Source organism: Chiloscyllium plagiosum, unplaced genomic scaffold (assembly GCF_037043375.1).
Source record: "Chiloscyllium plagiosum isolate Xiang-an unplaced genomic scaffold, Cpla_swu_hap1 HiC_scaffold_11, whole genome shotgun sequence".
In the NCBI taxonomy this organism is placed as follows: domain Eukaryota; kingdom Metazoa; phylum Chordata; class Chondrichthyes; order Orectolobiformes; family Hemiscylliidae; genus Chiloscyllium; species Chiloscyllium plagiosum.
In genome coordinates this window covers 30,255,482-30,276,468 of record NW_028270149.1, presented here as the reverse complement: position 1 = coordinate 30,276,468, position 20,987 = coordinate 30,255,482, and the positions used below count along the sequence as shown (strand labels likewise).

General features: G+C 38.8%; 1 protein-coding gene across 4 annotated transcripts in view; it reads right to left on the bottom strand.

The window, feature by feature from the left end:
• Positions 1–20,987, bottom strand: part of LOC122557335 (zinc finger MYM-type protein 3-like) — a 152,119-nt gene that overhangs the window by 70,863 nt on the left and 60,269 nt on the right. For all 4 annotated transcript variants that reach the window (XM_087991949.1, XM_087991948.1, XM_043704937.2 and 1 more), the window contains exons 3-9: positions 20,424–20,494; positions 20,238–20,304; positions 12,558–12,873; positions 10,265–10,430; positions 7,465–7,677; positions 4,321–4,471; positions 1,493–1,608 (exon numbers count right to left, since the gene is read on the bottom strand). In XM_087991949.1, the coding sequence (XP_087848075.1) occupies positions 1,493–1,608; positions 4,321–4,471; positions 7,465–7,677; positions 10,265–10,430; positions 12,558–12,873; positions 20,238–20,304; positions 20,424–20,494 (1,100 nt within the window). The remainder of the gene's footprint in view (positions 1–1,492; positions 1,609–4,320; positions 4,472–7,464; positions 7,678–10,264; positions 10,431–12,557; positions 12,874–20,237; positions 20,305–20,423; positions 20,495–20,987) is intronic.

Below are 20,987 nucleotides of genomic sequence, written 5' to 3'. Positions count from 1 at the left end.
GGGTGTGGGTGGGATACTTTTCAGAGGACTTGTTGGGCCAAATAGCTGAGGGGTGACCTTATGGAGGTTTATAAAATCATGAGGGGGATGGATTGAATAAATAGACAAGTATTTTCCCTGGGGTGGGGGGGGTCCAGAATTAGACGGCATAGGTTTAGGGTGAGAGGGGAATTATATAAAAGAGGCCCAAGGGGCAACTTTTTCACGCAGAGCATGGTACGTGTATGGAATGAGCTGCTAGAGGAAGTGGTGGGGCTAGTACAATTGCAACATTTAAAAGGCATTTGGATGGGTTTGGAGAGATATGAGCTGGGTGCTAGATTGGGTTGGGATATCTGGTTGGCATGGATGGGTTGGACAGAAGGGTCGGACAGTAGGGTCTGTTTCCGTGCTGTACATCTCTATGACTCTAGAAAATATCTGAACGTTGAATTTCGCAAAGAGATATTATGAAAGCAAAGTTTTTTGGAGAACAGGAAAACAATTGCATGTTTTCTTGATTTTTGCATTTATCTCTGCACAACTAGTCAAACGTTGTTCTCCAATTTACAATTTATCAACAGTAAACATTCATGGTCTCAAAAGATATTTTTAATCACAAAGTCTAGACTATCATTTACCTGAGCCAGAGTGAAAGGAACATTACTAGTTTAAGCTGATGCTACATCCTGTGTAAATCTCTAACTGTAGACAAGTGCAAACAGCTGCATTGCAAGTTGGAGCAAAAGTTGAGTGGCTTCTTTTGGATCTCCAACTGGGAAATCTCACTACTCACTTGTAATAAGATATCACTAACCTCAAATACAATTTTTATTCTTATTGCTATCTGGGCAAGACTGTATTTATGAAATACATTATTTGCCATTAAAGCTGTCCAGAGAGCGTGAAAAGGCAAACAGTCATATGGAGTTAAGATTCACAAGAACATTAAAAACTAGGAACAGGAGTAAGCCTTTTGGTCCCTCAGGCTTGCACAGTCATTCAATAAAACTACAATTAATCCAATTACCTTAACTCCATTCTCTTGTCTACCCTCACAGATCATCACTCCCTAACAAATCAAATGTTTCTGCTCTCATCTTTGATGCATACCAATGAATCAGATGGTGTTTAAATGACCATCCAGCATTTTTGTGACATTTTTCTAGTGGAAGTCCACAAATTACCAATTTAATTCAGTAGTGTTCAAACTCTTCTGTTCACATATACTTCAAATTCCCCCTTTATTCAGCCTCTTGCAGTGTGACTTTTTTGTCTCAGTGAAGAACATATACAAAGACAAAATTGCTACAGATGTATGATAAATTTACACATCTGTTGTATCAGTGCAAATTAGGATGAAAAGCAACACCATAAATTTTAAAATAGGCTATTCCACACATGCATCAGTTGTCTAATTTCAAAATTATAGTATAATAAAACATTCACGAAACTAAATTACTTTGTTTGCCTCCACATTAAAATAAAGACACTTTTTTAAAAAAACATTTACCTGAAAATTAGTCCAACAGTTAGGGCTGCAGAACTGATGCACAACTCTATCAGTCATATTGTAATAAACCCGCTCTGGAAGATTCTTTTTACAAAATTTGCATTTAGATTTGGGTCCTGTGATAAATATACACATTTAATTACAATTTTTTGAGGTACTGTAAAACAATTCTGGTTGAAGGAATTCAACAATATTGTACTGAACTAACTCAATTTACGATGAGGGGACACTGAACAGTAGTCAAATTGCAAGTATAAACCTTTACCTAAGGAATACCTCATTACAATAAATAAGTACACAACCATCTTGCGCCACTGTCAATCTTACCAACAAAAAAACACAAAAACAATTTTTATCTAGATCATCTCAACCTCAACCATTCTGGAGTAATCAGAATTGTAGGAACATAGGAATTAGAATAGATCATATAACTCATCAATCCTGTTCTACCAATCAATTACATCATGGCTGAGCATTTACCTCAACGCCACAAGAGCAATTGAGCCTCCAAAGATTTCTGGGACAGAAAATTCCATAGATTAACCACACTGAGTGAAGAAATTCCTCCTCAACTCAGTCATTAATGGCCTATCCATTACCGAGCCTCATCAGCCAGGGAGAACATCCTATCTATACACACCCTGTCACATCTGTAAGAATTTTGGAAGTTTAAGTAAAATCACCTCTCATCCTTCAAAACTCTGGAGGACACAGTACCAGTTTCTTCAATCTCTTCTTGTCGAACAATTCCTCCATCCTAGAAATTAGTCTGGAGAACCCCACTGCGCTACTTCTATGGTAAGTTTATTGTTCTTTACATAAAGAGACCAATACTCTAAAAATTATCCCAAGTGAGATCTCACCAAGATCTATACAAGAGTTGCAAGACATGTTGATTTCAGTATGTAAATCTCCTTATAACAAAGGCCAACACAGTTTTGACCTTCCTTATTCACCTATATGTTGCATCTGCATGTTAGCCTTTAGCTATCCTTGAACAAGGACACCAACTCAGTGTCCACTATCTCATTATCTACAAAATAGTTTTGTTTCTACCAAGGTGAATATTTTCACATATATTCACATATTCCATTTCTTCTCATTTGCCTAGTCTGTCTCAGCCCTCGCGAGCTTCAATGAATCTTCCTCACAACTTGCATTCCTACCCAGTCCAGTTTTGTGACAGAAGCAAATATGGAACCAGTACAATTCATCCTGATATCCCACAACTAACAGCCGAGTGGGAATAAGGTGCTTATTCTCAATTGCTTCTTTTTTTATGTTAAGCAATTCTGAATCATGCTTGTGCACTTCACCCAATTCACGCCCTCTAATTTTGTTTACGACTCGTTAAGCTTTATTTACGCTCCAATTAATATCCTCAAAAAACTCCAACAGGTTCATTCGACATCATTTCCCTTATTTAAACCCATGCTGACTATGCCAAATTCAACCATTTGTTTGAAAACGTCCAGTTTTCACATTATTTATACTGGATTCCAACGGATATCGAGCACAGTGTAATTTTGTCAGAACGTAACAAGTCACACTGGACTCGAAATGCTAACACTATTTTTCTCTCTAATAATGCTACCTAACCTGCCAAGTTTCTCCAGTATTCTGTGTTTATTCTTGGTCATCCTTTACTGGGTTTTAAATTCCTCCCAATCTTCAAGTTTACCACATTTTTCTGGCACCCTTATACATAATTTCACTTAATCTATTGTAATCTTTAACTTCTCGTGTCAGACATGGTTGATTCACCTCTCCTGTTGGGTGTTTGTATTTTTGAGGGATTAGATTATCTTACTTACAATGTGGAAACAGGTCCTTCGGCCCAACAATTCCACACCGACCCGAAGCACAACCCACCCAGACCCACCTAACACTACAGGCAATTTAGCATGGCCAATTCACCTAACCTGCACATTTTTGTACTGTGGGAAGAAACCGGAGTACCCAGAGGAAACCCATGCAGACACAGGGAATTGAACCCGGGTCTCTGGTGCTGTGAGGCAGCAGTGCTAACCACTGTGCCACCATGCCTCCCATCTAGATATGTTGAAGATTACACAGTACTTCTTTAGATATTCGGCATTCCCCATCTACCTTCAAATCTTGTAACTTTTGAATCCATCACTTAACATGCCCCTCAGTTTCCTTTGGTCAGATCTAAGACACAGTTTCAGAATGAACAATTTAACATTCAAACCTAATGCATTATTACGGTCAATAACGGGTGGAAGGGTAAAGTACTACAAACTGAATTTCATTCTATACCAACGTCCTCCCTCTACAATATTAGCAAGTCACCCAACCCTGCAACAACATATCCTTCCCCTGCCCCCTCCTTGGGAAGCTCACCTCATTGCCAACAGTATTCATTTCATAGCAGAGAAAACACAAGCCACAAACTAACCCAAAGCCAGTTCAATGCCATCATCACTTGATTTTAGCCATATTGGCTTTTTGACTGTCAAAGAACTGAAATCATTTATGATTTCAATGCCTCAACACATTTATGATTCATCACCCCACCTCAAACCTTGATAGGGATTTGGTCTACTCATCCTCCAATAATAAGAGATATCAGTTCACTCCTACTCCGAAAGGTCAGGAACCACCACTGATCCAATTGATAATTGCCACATTAACTGTCTTTTTATTAAATAGTAATTTTTGTTTGGCCTTCTCAATAAAATAACCTGTTCCCGTGTACACATTCTCTCAACACAACACTGAAGATTAAAAACATGCTTCATTTAACAGCACTATCTTTCCTCAAAGATGTGGAGCACATAAGACAGAAGAAATAAAAGTTACAATACCTATTGTGCCAGACTGTTTTACTTTGTACGAAGTGATGCAGCACAGTGAACAGAAAAAACCCATCTTTCCAGTGGTATCCACATTTGCTATCATGTCGAAATTCTTGCCCAAAGTTTTGCACCAAGCACAAGGAAGCACTTTTGTGTTTTTCTGAGGAAAGAATGGAGAAAAAGGCTTTATGTTTCACAATTGGCTATTCGTAAGTAATTAAATTGATATGTCAATATTATCCTGTTTTTTCTTAGCCAGATTAAACGAACTGTGCTGGTCATTAATGATGTAAGCAATTTAGATTAGATTAGATTACATTACAGTGTGGAAACAGGCCCTTCGGCCCAACAAGTCCACACCGACCCGCCGAAGCGAAACCCACCCATACCCCTACATTTACCCCTTACCTAACACTACGGGCAATTTAGCATGGCCAATTCACCTGACCCTGCACATCTTTGGACTGTGGGAGGAAACCGGGTGCTCCGGTGCAGAACCTGAACCATAATTTGAGGTCTAGTAGAGAAACATTTATGTTTGCACAGACCCTCCCAACATCTGAGGAAATGGATCAAAGATATTAGATTAGATTAGATTACTTACAGTGTGGAAACAGGCCCTTCGGCCCAACAAGTCCACACCGACCCGCCGAAGCGAAACCCACCCATACCCCTACATTTACCCCTTTAACCTAACACTACGGGCAATTTAGCATGGCCAATTCACCTGACCTGCACATCTTTGGACAGTGGGAGGAAACCGGAGCACCCGGAGGAAACCCACGCAGACACGGGGAGAATGTGGCTCATATTATTCATGCATTTGAGAATATGGCTCGACAAATGAATTGGGTGGAAGAGGACTTGTTCACACATGGCAAATTGACAGGTAGAACACAGGAAATCTACGCTTTACTCATAGAAGATGTGTCTTGGGATTAGATTAGATTACATTACATTACAGTGTGGAAACAGGCCCTTCGGCCCAACAAGTCCACGCCGAAGCGAAACCCACCCATACCCCTACATTTACCCCTTACCTAACACTACAGGCAATTTAGCATGGCCAATTCACCTGACCCTACACATCTTTTGGACTGTGGGAGGAAACTGGAGCACCCGGAGGAAACCCACGCAGACACGGGGAGAACGTGCAAACTCCACACAGTCAGTCGCCTGAGGCGGGAATTGAACCCGGGTCTCAGGCGCTGTGAGGCAGCAGTGCTAACCACTGTGCCACCGTGCCGCCCCAATTGATACGGTTCAACTGGTCATTGAAAAAAAAGGCTTGCTGGGACAAGATATATAATGTAGTGAGCCCTATCAGAAAATGTAGATATTGAGTATGGATAGGATGGGAACTGAAGCAGATTCAATAATAACATGTATATTAATTTTTATGACAGCATAACTGGGTTAAAACATTCAGGCAAGGACAGGACAATGGAGCTAAGTGGATAGCTCATTGAAATTGTCAGCATAGGACCTCCAAATTAGTCTCTCAAATGAAAAACACAGTCACTTTCAGGAGACAGAGAATTATTTTAAAAACCTCTGCTTGGAAGAATACATAAATGGATTGAAGATGTAAGCTTACCCAACTGCATAATAAAAATAATTGGGTGTCCATAAGACAGACTAATTTGCTGTACTGGGAATCAGCAAGTTTGTAACAGAGCAACCACTCAAGATAACAGGGTGAAACAGCAGAGGGAAAGTCAACCTAAACTGGTCTCACTCAGCTCAACATCATAACACTATTTAGTACGACTTTGCTGCAAACTGCCAGCTCACCAAATTCAAAACATGACTAGGGGCTCAAAATAAGAGAAAACTTTATTTTCCCCATAAGCTTTTGCTTATGGAATTGCAATATGGACATGACTAGAGAGAAACATTGCTTCGATCTACATTATACAGGAATTCAATACTTAAAAAAGCAATTTCATGGAACTTTATCAACAAACAAGGTTTAAAAAAGAAGCTAAGAAATGTTAACAAACTTTTGGTCAGATAAGGAGCTTTTTAACTAAGATCTGAAAGGAGAAGACAGATGACTGGAAGAAAATTCTATTTGCAAGGAGCCCAAGTGACATAAGGCATGATCACTCATAATGGGTTAAAAGGTGGAGGAATGTCAATACACAATGAGTAGTCATTTGAAGTAAGTTTTTTGCTTCATCTGTGTTGGGGTGGGGAATTGCAATGGAGAGTTCGGTGGTGGGCCTCATGTGGCTAAAAAGGATATGGAGAGAAGTTTGAAACACAGGAGAAGAAGGTGGTCAAAAAAACACACTAGTTGACTGAAATGTTTGGGGTAAATTGGTTGACTGGACTTGCAGTCAGTTTAGGAAACAGGCAGAAGATAACGACCTTAAGTTTAATACACCATTCTGGCCAGATTGGTATGAAATTGATTACTTTGATAAGCTCAAGACAAAATATTAGAGAGATTTGTAAACTAACCACAGACGTAAAATAGTTATTTTAGGAGCCCAGTAATTCTGAACACCACTGTTGTTTTTGGATATATCAGCTTCTTTAAAAATGTTCGCAAAATTAAGTTTTACCAGAAATGAAAATAAAATGTATTCATTTATTCAGTGAGTAAAAAGATGCGCATGTTCCCATGTTAAACAACATGCCTGCAGTTTGATATACAACAGCACCCTCAAATCAGGTGTAATTGCTGTGGATTAATTCCAGTTTGAGTAATTTGGTAGGATTAGGGTAATGCCTATGAATAACCTTTATTAAAAATCAAGAAGCAAAACTAAAAGTGCACACCTTTCTCTTTGCAAATACTACTGAGTCTTTCTAATTTCTTTAATCTTGGAATATAAAACAATGTAATGGCATTTTAGCCAACACTCCTATCTCAATCAATATTAAAACAGATTAGCTGGGAATTCATTGCCACTTGATTTGTTTGCATCAAAAAGAAACTGTATAAAATGTTTTACAATACATATATAAAAAGTACTACATAGAATAACGTTTTCCCTTACCAACCTCCATTGAAGACTGGGAGGAGTCACTTGCTGCCCAAGTGAGAAACCAACAGAGTACAGAAACATTGGAAACACAGACTTCTTTAAAAATCAAAAGGTGGATGTGAAAGCAGACAAAATTCAGGATGAGATACAAGTTTACCTTTTTGTACATATTCAAACAGCCTGTGTTACAGAACCTCCTCTGTTGTCCTTCATGATACAAGTACTGAAGCATAAATCCTCGGTTGTAAAAATAAACCCCACAGTTATCACAACAGTTGGTTTTCAGGCCATTGCTTGCTCTGAACTTGCTGAAACAGGCATTGCTGCACAGCCGATGGACGACATTTCCATTACTGACTTCATGCAGAATCTAGAGGCAAAACAATTAATAGTTTTATGCAACATTATGTTAATGAATAATACAATGACTCTATGATAACTCTGGGGAAAAAGCAGTTGCACCACAACTCCTTATTACTTGCAATCGCGAACAGCACTTGCCATTCACGAGCCTCATAGTCTTTACATTTCTGACTCATTTAGAACAAGTTTGGTCCTAAGTCAAGATTCCAGTGAGAATTGTGTCTTGGAAAGTTATAAGAATGAGCAAAGCCAATGAACTTATTTGACAGCCATTCAGAAGTGTTGCATGGCTGGACCGCTTACATTCCTCCTCTCTCAGTGTTACCAACAATGATGAAAAAATGACTGGATTTAGTGTGATCAATTGCAGACCCACCATATTTTGAAGTTACATAATGGTTCTTATGATGCTTGTACAAGGCAATTTGGATCCCAGGCTGAAATCTGCCTCAATGTATCATATTTTACTTTTTTTTTCTTTTAACAAAGTGGTCTCTCACTGAAAGCACACAAGACTGCAGGTTTGGTCTTAACAGTAAAACAAAGATTTAACAAAAGAAACCAGAACAAAATAAAACAAACTAAATGATTTACACATAACACGCAATTAAAGATTACAAACATGCAGTAAAATATTATTTCTTTAAAATCACCCCATTGAAATACTAAAGAGAATTCGCATCTTAATCACACACAAGCTTTGACTTAGCTGTGACTTCAATTTCTGTTCTTAAGAATCTGATTGCTCAATGTTTTATACAACTGAGCTTAGACTTTCTTTATGCCACATCGTACCTTTAGGGTTTCAACCAAACACTTCTTGTTGAGAAATTTTAAACTAAAGTTCTAGGATTAAGGTAACTTATTTCTTAACTATTCTAAGCTATCACCCTTTCTCATGACCAACTAGTTTACACATTATGCTTCAGCCAAGACTTCTGCAAAAATGCCAAACTGAAAGTTAAAAGTTCTCTTTGGGGATTTTCCCTAAAATTAAAAGCAAAATCAACCTCTGACCTTCTAAACTGGAAGGCTAATGTACACAATGGAAACAGAGTCCCATCATCCTCCAAGAATACATACACACAATATTTCTGAAAACAAAATCATGATGGCTACAGAAATACTTAGAAGTTAATCACTAAACCCTTTCAGACACAAACCATAATCAAATTAGCTCAAATTCAAACTCTACAATAAATGATATTAATTTTATATATAAAAATATATATAATATATATATATTAATCACACACCTTACATGAGTTATTATAACATTCTACAAGAAAAGAGTTGGTGTTATATCACAAAGATCTCAAGATAGAAGTACCTGTAATATTCAAATTTTTAAACAACATTAACAAATAATTAATTGCACATTCTGAAGTCACTTCGGCAATATATAGCAAGCAAACTCAATTGATGAGTTTGGGGCTCTATTTTTGTAACATCATGGGCCTTTTCAGTTGGATGCTTAAGATCCCATGATGCTGTTTGAGGTCTGCACTACTCTTGCAGAAACAAACATTCATTGAATGGTGTTACCAGCTATATTATTAAAATGCATTGACTGAGGTTTATCACCTAAACATCCAATCATCAATATATTCAATCCGCTTTCTAAGCAAATACAATCAAGTGGCAGTACATGGAAAAAATCTATCACAGAAGGTGCAACGACATACATTACACTGTCCAATTCAAAGTCTCATTCGAGCGAGCTGAAATATTAAGCAGGTAAAGGGACAGTCCAGCCCCTGACTCAACTGCAAAACTCTAAGCTAATAATGGCTTTGGCTGATGAGAGCATAATATCTTTTGATTCTGCAGTCTCGGCGAACAGAAGAGGATGAAGAAATAGGTGGGAAGGAGAGGGAAAAGGCAAAGGGAATACAGGCAAAATAAAAGAGTTTTAATTCCAGCCCAACTCAGTATCCTTACTGAATAACACACATGCAGAAAACCTAGCACATGCTGGGACACTATTCAGCAAAGCCTGTCGAACAGAAAATTAATAACCTGCTGGCAGAAGATTATATGCAGCTGCACATTATATTCTGCCTCTCAAAATGTTCAGTTTGTTAGGATAGTAATATATTTGTCCCATTAGGTTTGCATCCTTTCCTCCTGGGACCGTATTGGCCTAGTCAGTGTACGTTTGCAGGATACTGCAGTACAAGTGGCTATCTCATCACAGTCCAGTACAAAGTGAAACAACTCATTTAAAACTATACACGTCCAAAAATCTTACGTTTAATTGCTTGTGAATGGCCATTTAGGAGTCCACCATCTTGAGTGCCAGGCTCATGACAGTATCTTAACTACTTAGGGATGAATTTATATGCAATATATATGGGGGGGGGGTGAAAGAAGAGGGGAGAGAAAGAGGAAAGTTTACATAGGACAGAAGGTTTTAGGTTTCTATTTTGTGTGTCTGTGTTACAATGTGCAACTTAAAGAGATAATAAAAAAGACTCCCATCTCAGTCTTACATAATATATTAGAATGTATTAGAATATATTCTTGTGCTATGACTTCTTGCATCAGATATTATTTTCTTTAAAAAAAAATCACGTCCGCTTGGTCACCCTCACCTTTCCTTTTTTATTGCAGATACTGCATCTTGAGGAATCATCTGAGGAAGCTGGCTTAAGCAGTTTGGCTTCATACAGTGATAGGCAAGTTGAGTTGCAGAATTCCTGGAAGGACTGACTTGAACCAGCCTGTGCCACAACCAGTTCTTTTGTATTCAAGATATCCCTTAAAAAAAGCACAACACTTCATTGTTATAAAGTTTTTCTTTTTCCCTTTCTTTAAGAATGAAAGAACAGGAGAATAAACAATTAATTGACCCACAAGGTAAGGACATCAGATCAGAATGGAACACTACTATGCACAGCGACAGATATCTGGACTTGAGACTGGGATATAACAATCAATAAAGCTGCTGGACTTGAAGCAGGAAGTTTTGCTGGAACAAACTGAGAAAATATCATACCAAAAAGTAAAAGAAAAAGAAAATGAAAAAGCTAAACAAAAAAACACTGCCATAGAATGGGTAGGAAATTATGAAAAATAAAGGACTAATGTTCTAACTATCATAATTGAATGGTATTTATGAATACACAAAGCCATCTCAACAAAACTAGAAAATTAAGTCATGGAGATGGAGACATCATAAATTTTTAAAAGAATAGGGATAATATTCCTGCATATAACAGAAGAAAAGGGGCAAGGTGGGAGTGTAAGTCAAGAATTTTATCACACCCCAAGACCGGGAAATAACAAAATGAAAGGCATGAAGTGTTGCATTCAAACAAAATAACTTCAATCTAAATTTAAAATTAGAAAGGTTTAATCACAGGCAGGATAGACAAGAGAGAATTCCTGACTGTTTGACAATTATGCAAGTCTAACAGCTCACTAACAATGAAAGATCAGTATGAATTAGAATAAAGATAAGTGGGTAATGTATCTAAGCCTGCATTCAGAACGGTTTCTTTGGTAAGCCTGTTTCTTAATCTGTGGGGAAAGCACCATTTCACCCTGGTAAAATGAAGAGGACCAAAAAAAAGGCACTGTCGTTGGATTCCTTGCATGAATTGGAAAAGAAAACAAACTATAAAGGCACTGAACTGAGGAGAGCCAAGTACAACAGGTGGAGGAATTTGGTCCAAACAAATAAGACAAAAAACGTAGCAAAGTCAAAGATCAGTTGTGGAAAACCTTCATGAATGAAACTGAGACACAAATAAATTTAAAATAAAAATACAAAGAAAAATAACTTCATGGATAGATTAAACCTCAACTGGAATCAAAGACAGATGCAAGGAGAAAAGCCAAGACTAGCAAGACCAAAGATGATCATATCAAAGCTAAAGAGCCCTTATAATTTAGTCTGATTATATTCAGGATCAAGCTCACTATTCCTTCCTTTGGAGCTACAAAGCATTAATGGTTGCCACTCATGGACCAAACTGAAGCAACTCATATTCTGGTCAAAGTACTGCACAACTTAGTCATGGAGAACCTAACACTTAAATTCCAATGTCGCTGTGCAGTTTAGTATTTTGTTTGCTTTGCTTGCTGCAGCTCTACAATGAGCATTTATGGTTAACACACAACTTTCACCTCAGATTGTTTTCAATCATTACATTTTTCACTTTTATTGCAGAATGTACAACAACTTGTACCTATTTAATGGCATTGCCTTAGGTCTGTTAACAGCCTTTCATGTAAATCTGAGGGTCTTTGGAATTTTAGAAGGATTTTTCAACATTTAATTAAACAAGTTCCTTTTCAAAAATATGGTGGTCTCGCTAAGCAGGACCTTTATGTTGTGTTTTACTTCAAATATTTTGATTTTACAACAACAAAAACTTCAACGTCCAATGTCAACAATCAATATTCTTCACTGAATAAGTGTGCATCATGAGTACAATAAAGTAGGATTGTACAAGCACATATATTTTCTTCCTTACCCAGACAACTTTAAAGTCACGAACATGTCTCACAAGCACAATACAGTGCAGGTCTAAATCACGTCCAAATTAAGTATTCATGTAAAATAAATTCTCTTGACCCCTTTTACTGATATTTCAGTTTCCATTTGGTGTGGTGCTGAGCCAGATAGTGCAAAAGGCTGAGATTGCCAGACCCAATTCCCAAAAGTGACAGATTAGCTAACTTGAGCTATCATCTACTTCTGGACTCAGAAGGTGAAATCAATCAGGGTTCCTCACTTCTTTTTGTTCAATTTTGTGATTAGAAGATGAAATTATACTTGAGTACAAGATTAGCCTAAAAGTGATATTGTAACATACTGGGAAAATTATCCAACACTTCTGTGCTTAGATCAAGACTTATGCAAAAAGAGAAAACAGTTACTTGTTGCAAAATGTGCATATCTTGGTAGATGATGGCTTCTGAGAATAGGTTGTGAGGCATGCAGAAGAGCAGAAGAGCTGAGGTGCCCCTTTTCTCTGGTATGCAGTTTGTCCCTTTTGCAGGGGTTTTTTGCAGTTAGCACAAGTTACTTTTGCCAAGGATCGTGAAGGCCTTTGTGAACGAGAAGAATGGATTTGGGCTTCAGCTTGAGCCTGAGCCTGAGCTGCTTGTAGAGACAATCTGGTGGTCCGCCGTGGTCGCCGTGAAACATAATCTTCCTCCTTAACATTAACCATTGTGGTGGCACTATCCTTCACTGAAGGAAGAAAGAAATTAGAATAAAAGGAATAAAATACAATGGCATTCAGCAGTGCTTTTCATACTTCCTCAACTAGCAAATGATACCCATTCAGCAGGACAACAGGTTCAACTTGTTGTTTCAGATTCAGCCAGCCAGAAAATATGAAAGTTTCCCAAATCTAGAGTGTGGAAGCAGGCCATGCAGCCAACAAATCCACACCAACCCTCAGATCATCCCTCCCTCACACCCCACCCGCACAAAACAAACCTTAATCGCTGTAGCCCTGCATTTACCATGACTCACCCATTTAGCCTGCACACCCCTAGACACTATGGGGCAATTTAGCATGGCCAATCCATCTAAACCTGCACCTGGATTGTGGGAGGAAGCCGGAGCACCCAGAGGAAACCCATGAAGACACAGGGAGGAAACCACCTGTAAAGCTCCTAAGGGCCTCCAAAAATGAATCTCAAATACTGTATATTCTAATGTATCAATCCATAACAAAAGACCCAACGATCAACTGCAGCAAAGACACCAGGATGAGTTAATGCACAAGAAGCTAAATTCATGTGGAGTTCCTAATCACTTTTTGAACAGAGCGAAGGTACTTGATCTATTACTCCAACCTCTCAGTATGTTTGATGATCAACTGACCCTCAGAATTATCTAAAATGTGCAGCATAGAAACAGGATATTCATTCCAACTGATCCTGGACATAAATGCACAACATCAATGGTCAAGATATCCTATTCCCTTCTTCTCATTTATCCAACTTTTCCTTCAATTTATTTTGTTCTGCAAATTCAAGTCCTCAAAGCAATCAGCCCATTTCTCCATTTGAAACAGAGTAGAAGTTGGTTGCTCCGCCATTTAATACAATCATGGCTGATCAACACATCAATGCCTTTTATCCGTGATTCCCGTATAACTGTTTAAAGCTTGATCACAAATCTCAGCCTCTACCTTAAACATGCTCAAAGACTAAGCTTCACAGCCTTCCAATCTGTACTCCAAAGATTTATAACCCTCTGAGTAAAAACATTTATCCTCAGCAGACCTAAGTCATATGCCCATTATTTTTAAACTCTGTCCATTGTTTCTAGACTACTAAACTAGGGAAACATCTAATCTACATTGACCTTTAAGTATTCTGCAGTTTGCAATTGATCACCTCTCTCTCAATCCTCCAAACCCTAGAGAATACTCAGTTTACTCAATCTTTCTTTAAAGGACAGTCACTCCATCTCTGGAACAAGTCTGGCAGACCTTTCTGCACTCCCTCCATGGCAATGTCCCTTCTAAGGTAGGGAGATTAAAACTGCACAAAGTATTCCAAGTGTGGCCCAACAAAGGTTCATACAACTGAAGTAAAACTTCACTACTTCTGTACTCAAATAATTTTGGGATGAAGGCCAACATCGATTAGCATTCTCAAGTAGCTTTCACTGCATTATTGACATGAATACCCAGGACCCTTTTCTTGTCCTATATTTACACTTTGCAACTTCTTCAGAAATATTCATACATCTGTTCCTCCTACTAAAGTGGATACCCTCCTATTATTCCATGAGATATTTGACTGGTCATGTTCCTGCTTACTCACTAAGCCCGTCCAAATTCTCCTAATGCAGATTTACTTATTCCTTAACATACATTTTCACTTAAATTAGTACGATCTGCAAATTTTGAAATATTACACTTGGTCTCCACTGTCAAATCATCAATGCATATTGTGAACAGATAGAGCTCAAGCACTGACCCTTGTGGAATCCCATAAGTCACAGTTAACAACAGGGTTTTACAGCTGTACAGTATAGAAACAGATCCTTTGGTCCAAATTGTCCCTGCTGACCAGATATCCTAAAATAATCTAGTCCCATTTGCCAGCATTTGGTCGACATTTCTCCAAACCCTTCCGATTCATACACCCATCCGGATGTCTTTTAAATATTTATAATCGTACCAGCCTCCACCACTTCCTCGCATACACGCAACACCGTCTGCATGAAAATGTTGCCCCTTAGGTCCCTTTTAAATCTTTCCCCTCTCACCTTAAACCTATGCCCTCGAGTTTTGGACTCACCCACTCCAGGGAAAAGACCTTGGCTATTTATCTGATCCATGCCCCTCATGATTTTAGAAACCTCCATACGGTCACCCCTCAGCCTCCAACGCTCCAGGGAAACCCACCCCAGCCTGTTCAACCACTCCCTTTAGCTCAAATCATCCAATCCTGGCAATATCCTTGTGAATCATTTCTGAACCCTTTCAAGTTTCGTAACATCCTTCCTGTAGCAGGGAGACCACAACTGAAAGCAGTATTCCAAAAGAGTCCTAATCAATGTCCTGTACAACTGCAACATGACCTCCCCACTCCTAAACTCAATGCACTGATCAGTAAAAGCAAGCATACCATATGTCTCCTTCACTATCCTATCTGCTGTCGACTCCATTTTCAAGGAGCTATGAACCTGCGCTCCAAGATTTCTTTGTTCACCAACACTCCCCAGGACTTTACCATTAAGTGTATAAATCCTGCCCTGATATGCCTTTGTAAAATGCAGCACCTCACATTTATCTAAATTAAGCTCCATCTGCCACTCCTCAGCCAACATGAGCATCTGCCTGGATATACGAATAGGAAGGGCTTAGAGGGATATGTCTGTAAGAATAATAGGGTAGTTATGGTAGGGGATTTTAACTTTCCAAACATCGACTGGGACTGCCATAGTGTTAAAGGTTTAGATGGAGAGGAATTTCTTAAGTGCGTACAAGACAATTTTCTGATTCAGTATGTGGATTTATCTGCTAGAGAAGGTGCAAAACTTTGATCTACTCTTGGGAAATAAGGCAGGGCAGGTGACTGAGGTGTCAGTGGGGGAGCACTTTGGGGACAGCGACCATAATTGTATTCGTTTTAAAATAGTGATGGAAAAGGATAGACCATATCTAAAAGTTGAAGTTCTAAATTGGAGAAAAGACAATTTTGATGGTATTAGGCAAGAACTTTTGAAAGCTGATTGGAGGCAGATGTTCACAGGTAAAGGGATGGCTGGAAAATGGGAAGCCTTCAGAAATGAGATAACGAGAATCCAGAGAAAGTATATTCCTGTCAGGGTGAAAGGAAAGGCTGGTAGGTATAGGGAATGCTGGATGACGAAAGAAATTGAGGGTTTGGTTAAGAAAAAGAAGGAAGCACATGTCAGCTATAGACAGGATAGATCGAGCGAATTCTTAGAAGAGTACAAAGAAAGTAGGAGTATACTTAAGAGGGAGATCAGGAGGGCAAAACAGGGACATGAGATAGCTTTGGCAAATAGAATTAAGGAGAATTCAAAGGGTTTTTACAAATATATTAAGGACAAAAGGGTAACTAGGGAGAGAAAAGGGCCCCTCAAAGATCAGCAAGGCGACCTTTGTGTGGAGCTGCAGAAAATGAGGGAGATACTAAATGAATATTTTGCATCAGTATTTGCTGTGAAAAGGATATGGAAGTTTTCGACTGTAGGGAAATAGATGGTGACAACTTGCAAAATGTCCAGATACAGAGGAGGAAATGCTCTTTGGGGACAGCAACCATAATTGTATTCGTTTTAAAATAGTGATGGAAAAGGATAGACCAGATCTAAAAGTTGAAGTTCTAAATTGGAGAAAAGACAATTTTGATGGTATTAGGCAAGAACTTTTGAAAGCTGATTGGAGGCAGATGTTGAAACGGTTAAAAGTGGATAGATCCCCAGGACCTGATCAGGTGTACCCGAGAACTCTGTGGGAAGCTAGAGAAGTGATTGCTGGGCCTCTTGCTGAGATGTTTATATCATCGATAGTCACAGGTGAGGTGCTGGAAGACTGGAGGTTGGCTAACGTGGTGCCACTGTTTAAGAAGGGCAGTAAAGACAAGTCAGGGAACTATAGACCGGTGAGCCTGACCTCGGTGGTGGGCAAGTTGTTGGAGGGAATCCTGAGGGACAGGATGTACATGTATTTGGAAAGGCAAGGACTGATTAGGGATAGTCAACATGGTTTTGTGCTTGGGAATCATGTCTCACAAACTTGATTGAGTTTTTTGAAGAAGTAACAAAGAAGATTGATGAGAACAGAGCAGTAGATGTGATCTATATGGATTTCAGTAAGGCGTTCGACAAGGTTCCCCATGGGAGACTGATTAGCAAGGTTAGATCTCACGGAATACAGGGAGAATGAGCCATTTGGTTACAGAACTGGCTCAAAAGGTAGAAGACAGAGGGTGATGGTGGAGGGCTGTTTTTCAGACTGGAGGTCTGTGACCAGTGGAGTGCCACAAGGATCGGTCCTGGGTCCTCTACTTTTTGTCATTTACATAAATGATTTGAATAAATGATAAGAGGTACAGTTAGGAAGTTTGCAGATGACACCAAAATTGGAGGTGTAGTGGACAGCAAAGAGGCTTACCTCAGATTACAACATTATCTGGACCAGATGGGCCAATGGGCTGAGAAGTGGCAGATGGAGTTTAATTCATTGCATTTTGGGAAAGCAAATCTTAGCAAGACTTATACACTTAATGGTAAGGTCCTCAGGAGTGTTGCTGGACAAAGAGACCTTGGAGTGCAGGTTCATAGCTCCTTGAAAGTGGAGTCGCAGGTAGTTAGGATAGTAAAGGCAGCGTTCCGTATGCTTTCCTTTATTGGTCAGAGTATTGAGTACAGGAGTTGGGAGGTCATGTTGCAGCTGTACAGGGCATTGGTTTGGCCACGATTGGAATATTGCGTGCAATTCTGGTCTCCTTCCTATCGGAAAGATGTTGCGAAACTTGAAAGGGTTCAGAAAAGATTTACAAGGATGTTGCCAGGGTTGGAGGATCTGAACTTCCGGGAGAAACTGAACAGGCTGGGGCAGTTTTCCCCGGAGTGTCGGAGGCTGAGGGGTGACCTTATAGATGTTTACAAAATTATGAGGGGCATGGATAGGATAAATAGACAAAATCTTCTCCCTGGGGTCGGGGAGTCCAGAACTAGCGGGCAGAGGTTTAGGGTGAGAGGGGAAAGATATAAAAGAGACTTACGGGGCAACTTTTTCACGCAGAGGGTGGTACGTGTATGGAATGAGCTGCCAGAGGAAGTGGTGGAGGCTGGTACAATTTCAACATTTAAGAAGCATTTGGATGGGTATATGAATAGGAAGGGGTTGGAGGGATCTGGGCCGGCTGCTGGCACGTGGGACTAGATTGGGTTGGGATATCTGGTCAGCATGGATGGTTTGGACCGAAGGGTCCGTTTCCATGCTGTATATCTCTATGACCACGTGCTGCCAAATGGACTAGATTAAGTTACGATATCTGGTCAGCGTGGACGAGTTGGACCAAAGGGTCTGTTTCCATGCTGTACAACTCTATGACTAAGAGTGACATGCTTATTCCACCCCTCTATTTTCTGCCTGTTATCCAATGTACTTTAATTCTGCTTAACAACTTCCTATGGAAACTCTATGAAGTAACTTCTGAAAGTCCACGTATATATATTATGCTATCAGTTTCCTTTTACCAACCTTAGTAAAACCCTCAATGATTTCAACAAGTTCACCAAATATAATTTCCTAATCACAAATCTATGTGGTGTCCAACTATCATTATTATCAGAGTTCTGTTTATCACTTATTCTTCATAATGGCTTCTGATATTTTCCCTACTCCTTGTGTATAAACTAACAAATCTGAAGTTCCTTGTTTTCTTTCTTGTTCTCCTATTAAATGTAGATGACGTTTGCTCGATTACAATCCGCAACTATCAGAATCTATAGAATTTTGTAAGATGATCACCAATATATCAACTGTCAGGTCCCAGTGACTCATTAACTTTCAGCCTTAATGACCAAAAATGATTAGTGTATCCATTAGCCTATCCAAGTGATACTTCTTAGTGATGTGCAGCATTATTTGTCCCTTCACAAATGTGTAAAGGGTTCGTGCTGCAGCCTCTGTGGTGAAGGTTGACTGTTCATCTTCACACTCTTCTGAAATGCAGATACGTAATTCCATGATTACATTTTAAAGTAAAATTCCTGATTTCAAGAACTATAAAGCCATCATCCCTCTCCACAAACCCTCCCACCATAGTTACTTTATATACAATCTCAATTTCTCAAATCTTTAGGAAACTACAGGAGATTTGTGCCTTGTATTTTGGACTACATTGGAAATATTCATCGCCTGCAGCTACATTTCGCTCAGAAGAAATGGGCTCGAACAGTATTTGGCAAAAATAAATACAAACACGTTCTATATCCTTGCAATGATCTTTTTAAAAATATTTTTTGGAAAATATTCAGTTGCTACATTGTGCAAAAAGTGGAGAAAAAGTGTATCTAAATCAACGAAACAAAGCTAAAATTGATACTATAATAAATAATTCACATATTAATATGCTAAATTAAATGGAGTCTCAAGCTGGACAAAGCCATGCCAAAAAGCAATATGCACAGCATGAAATAAATAAGCAAGTTATCAGCTTCCTCATGCTTTCATAATATTACAAAATTCTCTTTGCAGACATCATTATCATGTATATGGTTGCCATGCTGCCTGACACCCATGCCCTGACAGGCTTGATGGCACATTTTACTCTTAGTATTAGAATGCAAAGATAACTTGGGCACAGCAGTGAGAATTTGGGTAGGGAGGATCATAAGACACCCCAAAAAAAGTCTTGGCAATTTCAAATGTACAAACTTACAACTAGTTTTCTTTGATTCACTTTGCACAGGTAATCCCTTTGGACAAGTATAATCAGAAGAGTATCCACAAGGTTGCAGTCTCCTACAGTTTCACTAGCAATTCAATGAGTATTTCATATGGACTAACAGTACATTTGAACAGAATTGCAACAGTCTACCTCTAGACAAAAGCCCATGCTTCACTATCCTACACTAAGTTCTCGCCATCATTTTTTCCAAGGACTAACTTTCGAAATTGATTTTATGATAGGCCTCTAAAAGCCTTCTGTCTCTCATAATTCAACTAATCCATAATGCAGACTGTTCACGCCCTCATACAAATTTCAGCATGCTTGCCGAGCTCCAGTTCTTAAGGTACCAGTCTCCAGTTTTAACTTGCGACCTGAGAAGATTATAAATATCAATCATAATAGCCCCATCTCCTCACACCCCAAACACATGAAGGGATGATTTTCTAGTCATTACGACTAGGTCTCTCAAAATATCTTCCTCAACCACACTAAATTACTAAAACTCATCTTCAAACACATTTAAAAATCTCATTCATAATGTACATCACTGGCCTCTGCCTGCAATTATTTCACCAAGTTGCTCGTGTTGCAATCTCAAAATGGTCAAATATGTTCTTCAAATATATGGTAATGCACAATACATGTTTCTCTTACCATTTGCTTTGTCAGAAGATGAACAATTTTCTCTTTTTGAAGATTTTTGGACGATTTCCTTAACCTCCTGCAACACAAGTACAGTATGCTCCATCATTATCAGCCATGATATTACTTCATAAACAGCTGGAAATAAGAAATGTTAAAACTGTATTGTGCAGGTGAACAAAGACAAAGTAAACTTACTGTGTCCTTATCTGCTTGTTCAGCATTGTCACTAGTTGCATCAGTTTGACAGTGAGACATTTTCACTTTAACTGCAAAACAGAAAAAAGAACATTAGCCTTCCACTTCTCAATTCAGAACTAATGGACAGATGACCACTCAATGGTGTTATAATGAATTTTCAATTCAAATCTATTACAAAGGTAAAAAGGACAAAATACTGTCAGAGGTCAAGCTCTGAGTCCATCCACTTCAGTTTGAAAAGTAGAAAAACTGCAACAAAAAAAAATTCAAGAGGCAATTTACATTTTGTTTTAGCTTTCAATACATATTTGAAATTAGAGAAAACCACCGAATAGTCACTAAAAATTCTTAGACAGCAGTACAGACCCAGAACAAGGCAGGTAAAGAACACACTAAGGTGGTATAAAGATAGGGTTAGGAACAATCAACAAAGGACTAACTAATGCAGTCTGATTGCATAAATTTCTGATTTTTTCATGCTGTTCACATGCCAGTATCCTCACACAGAAGGCAGGCTAGTTCCAGATTTTATTGTACTGTTCTTTGATCAAATGGCCCTGT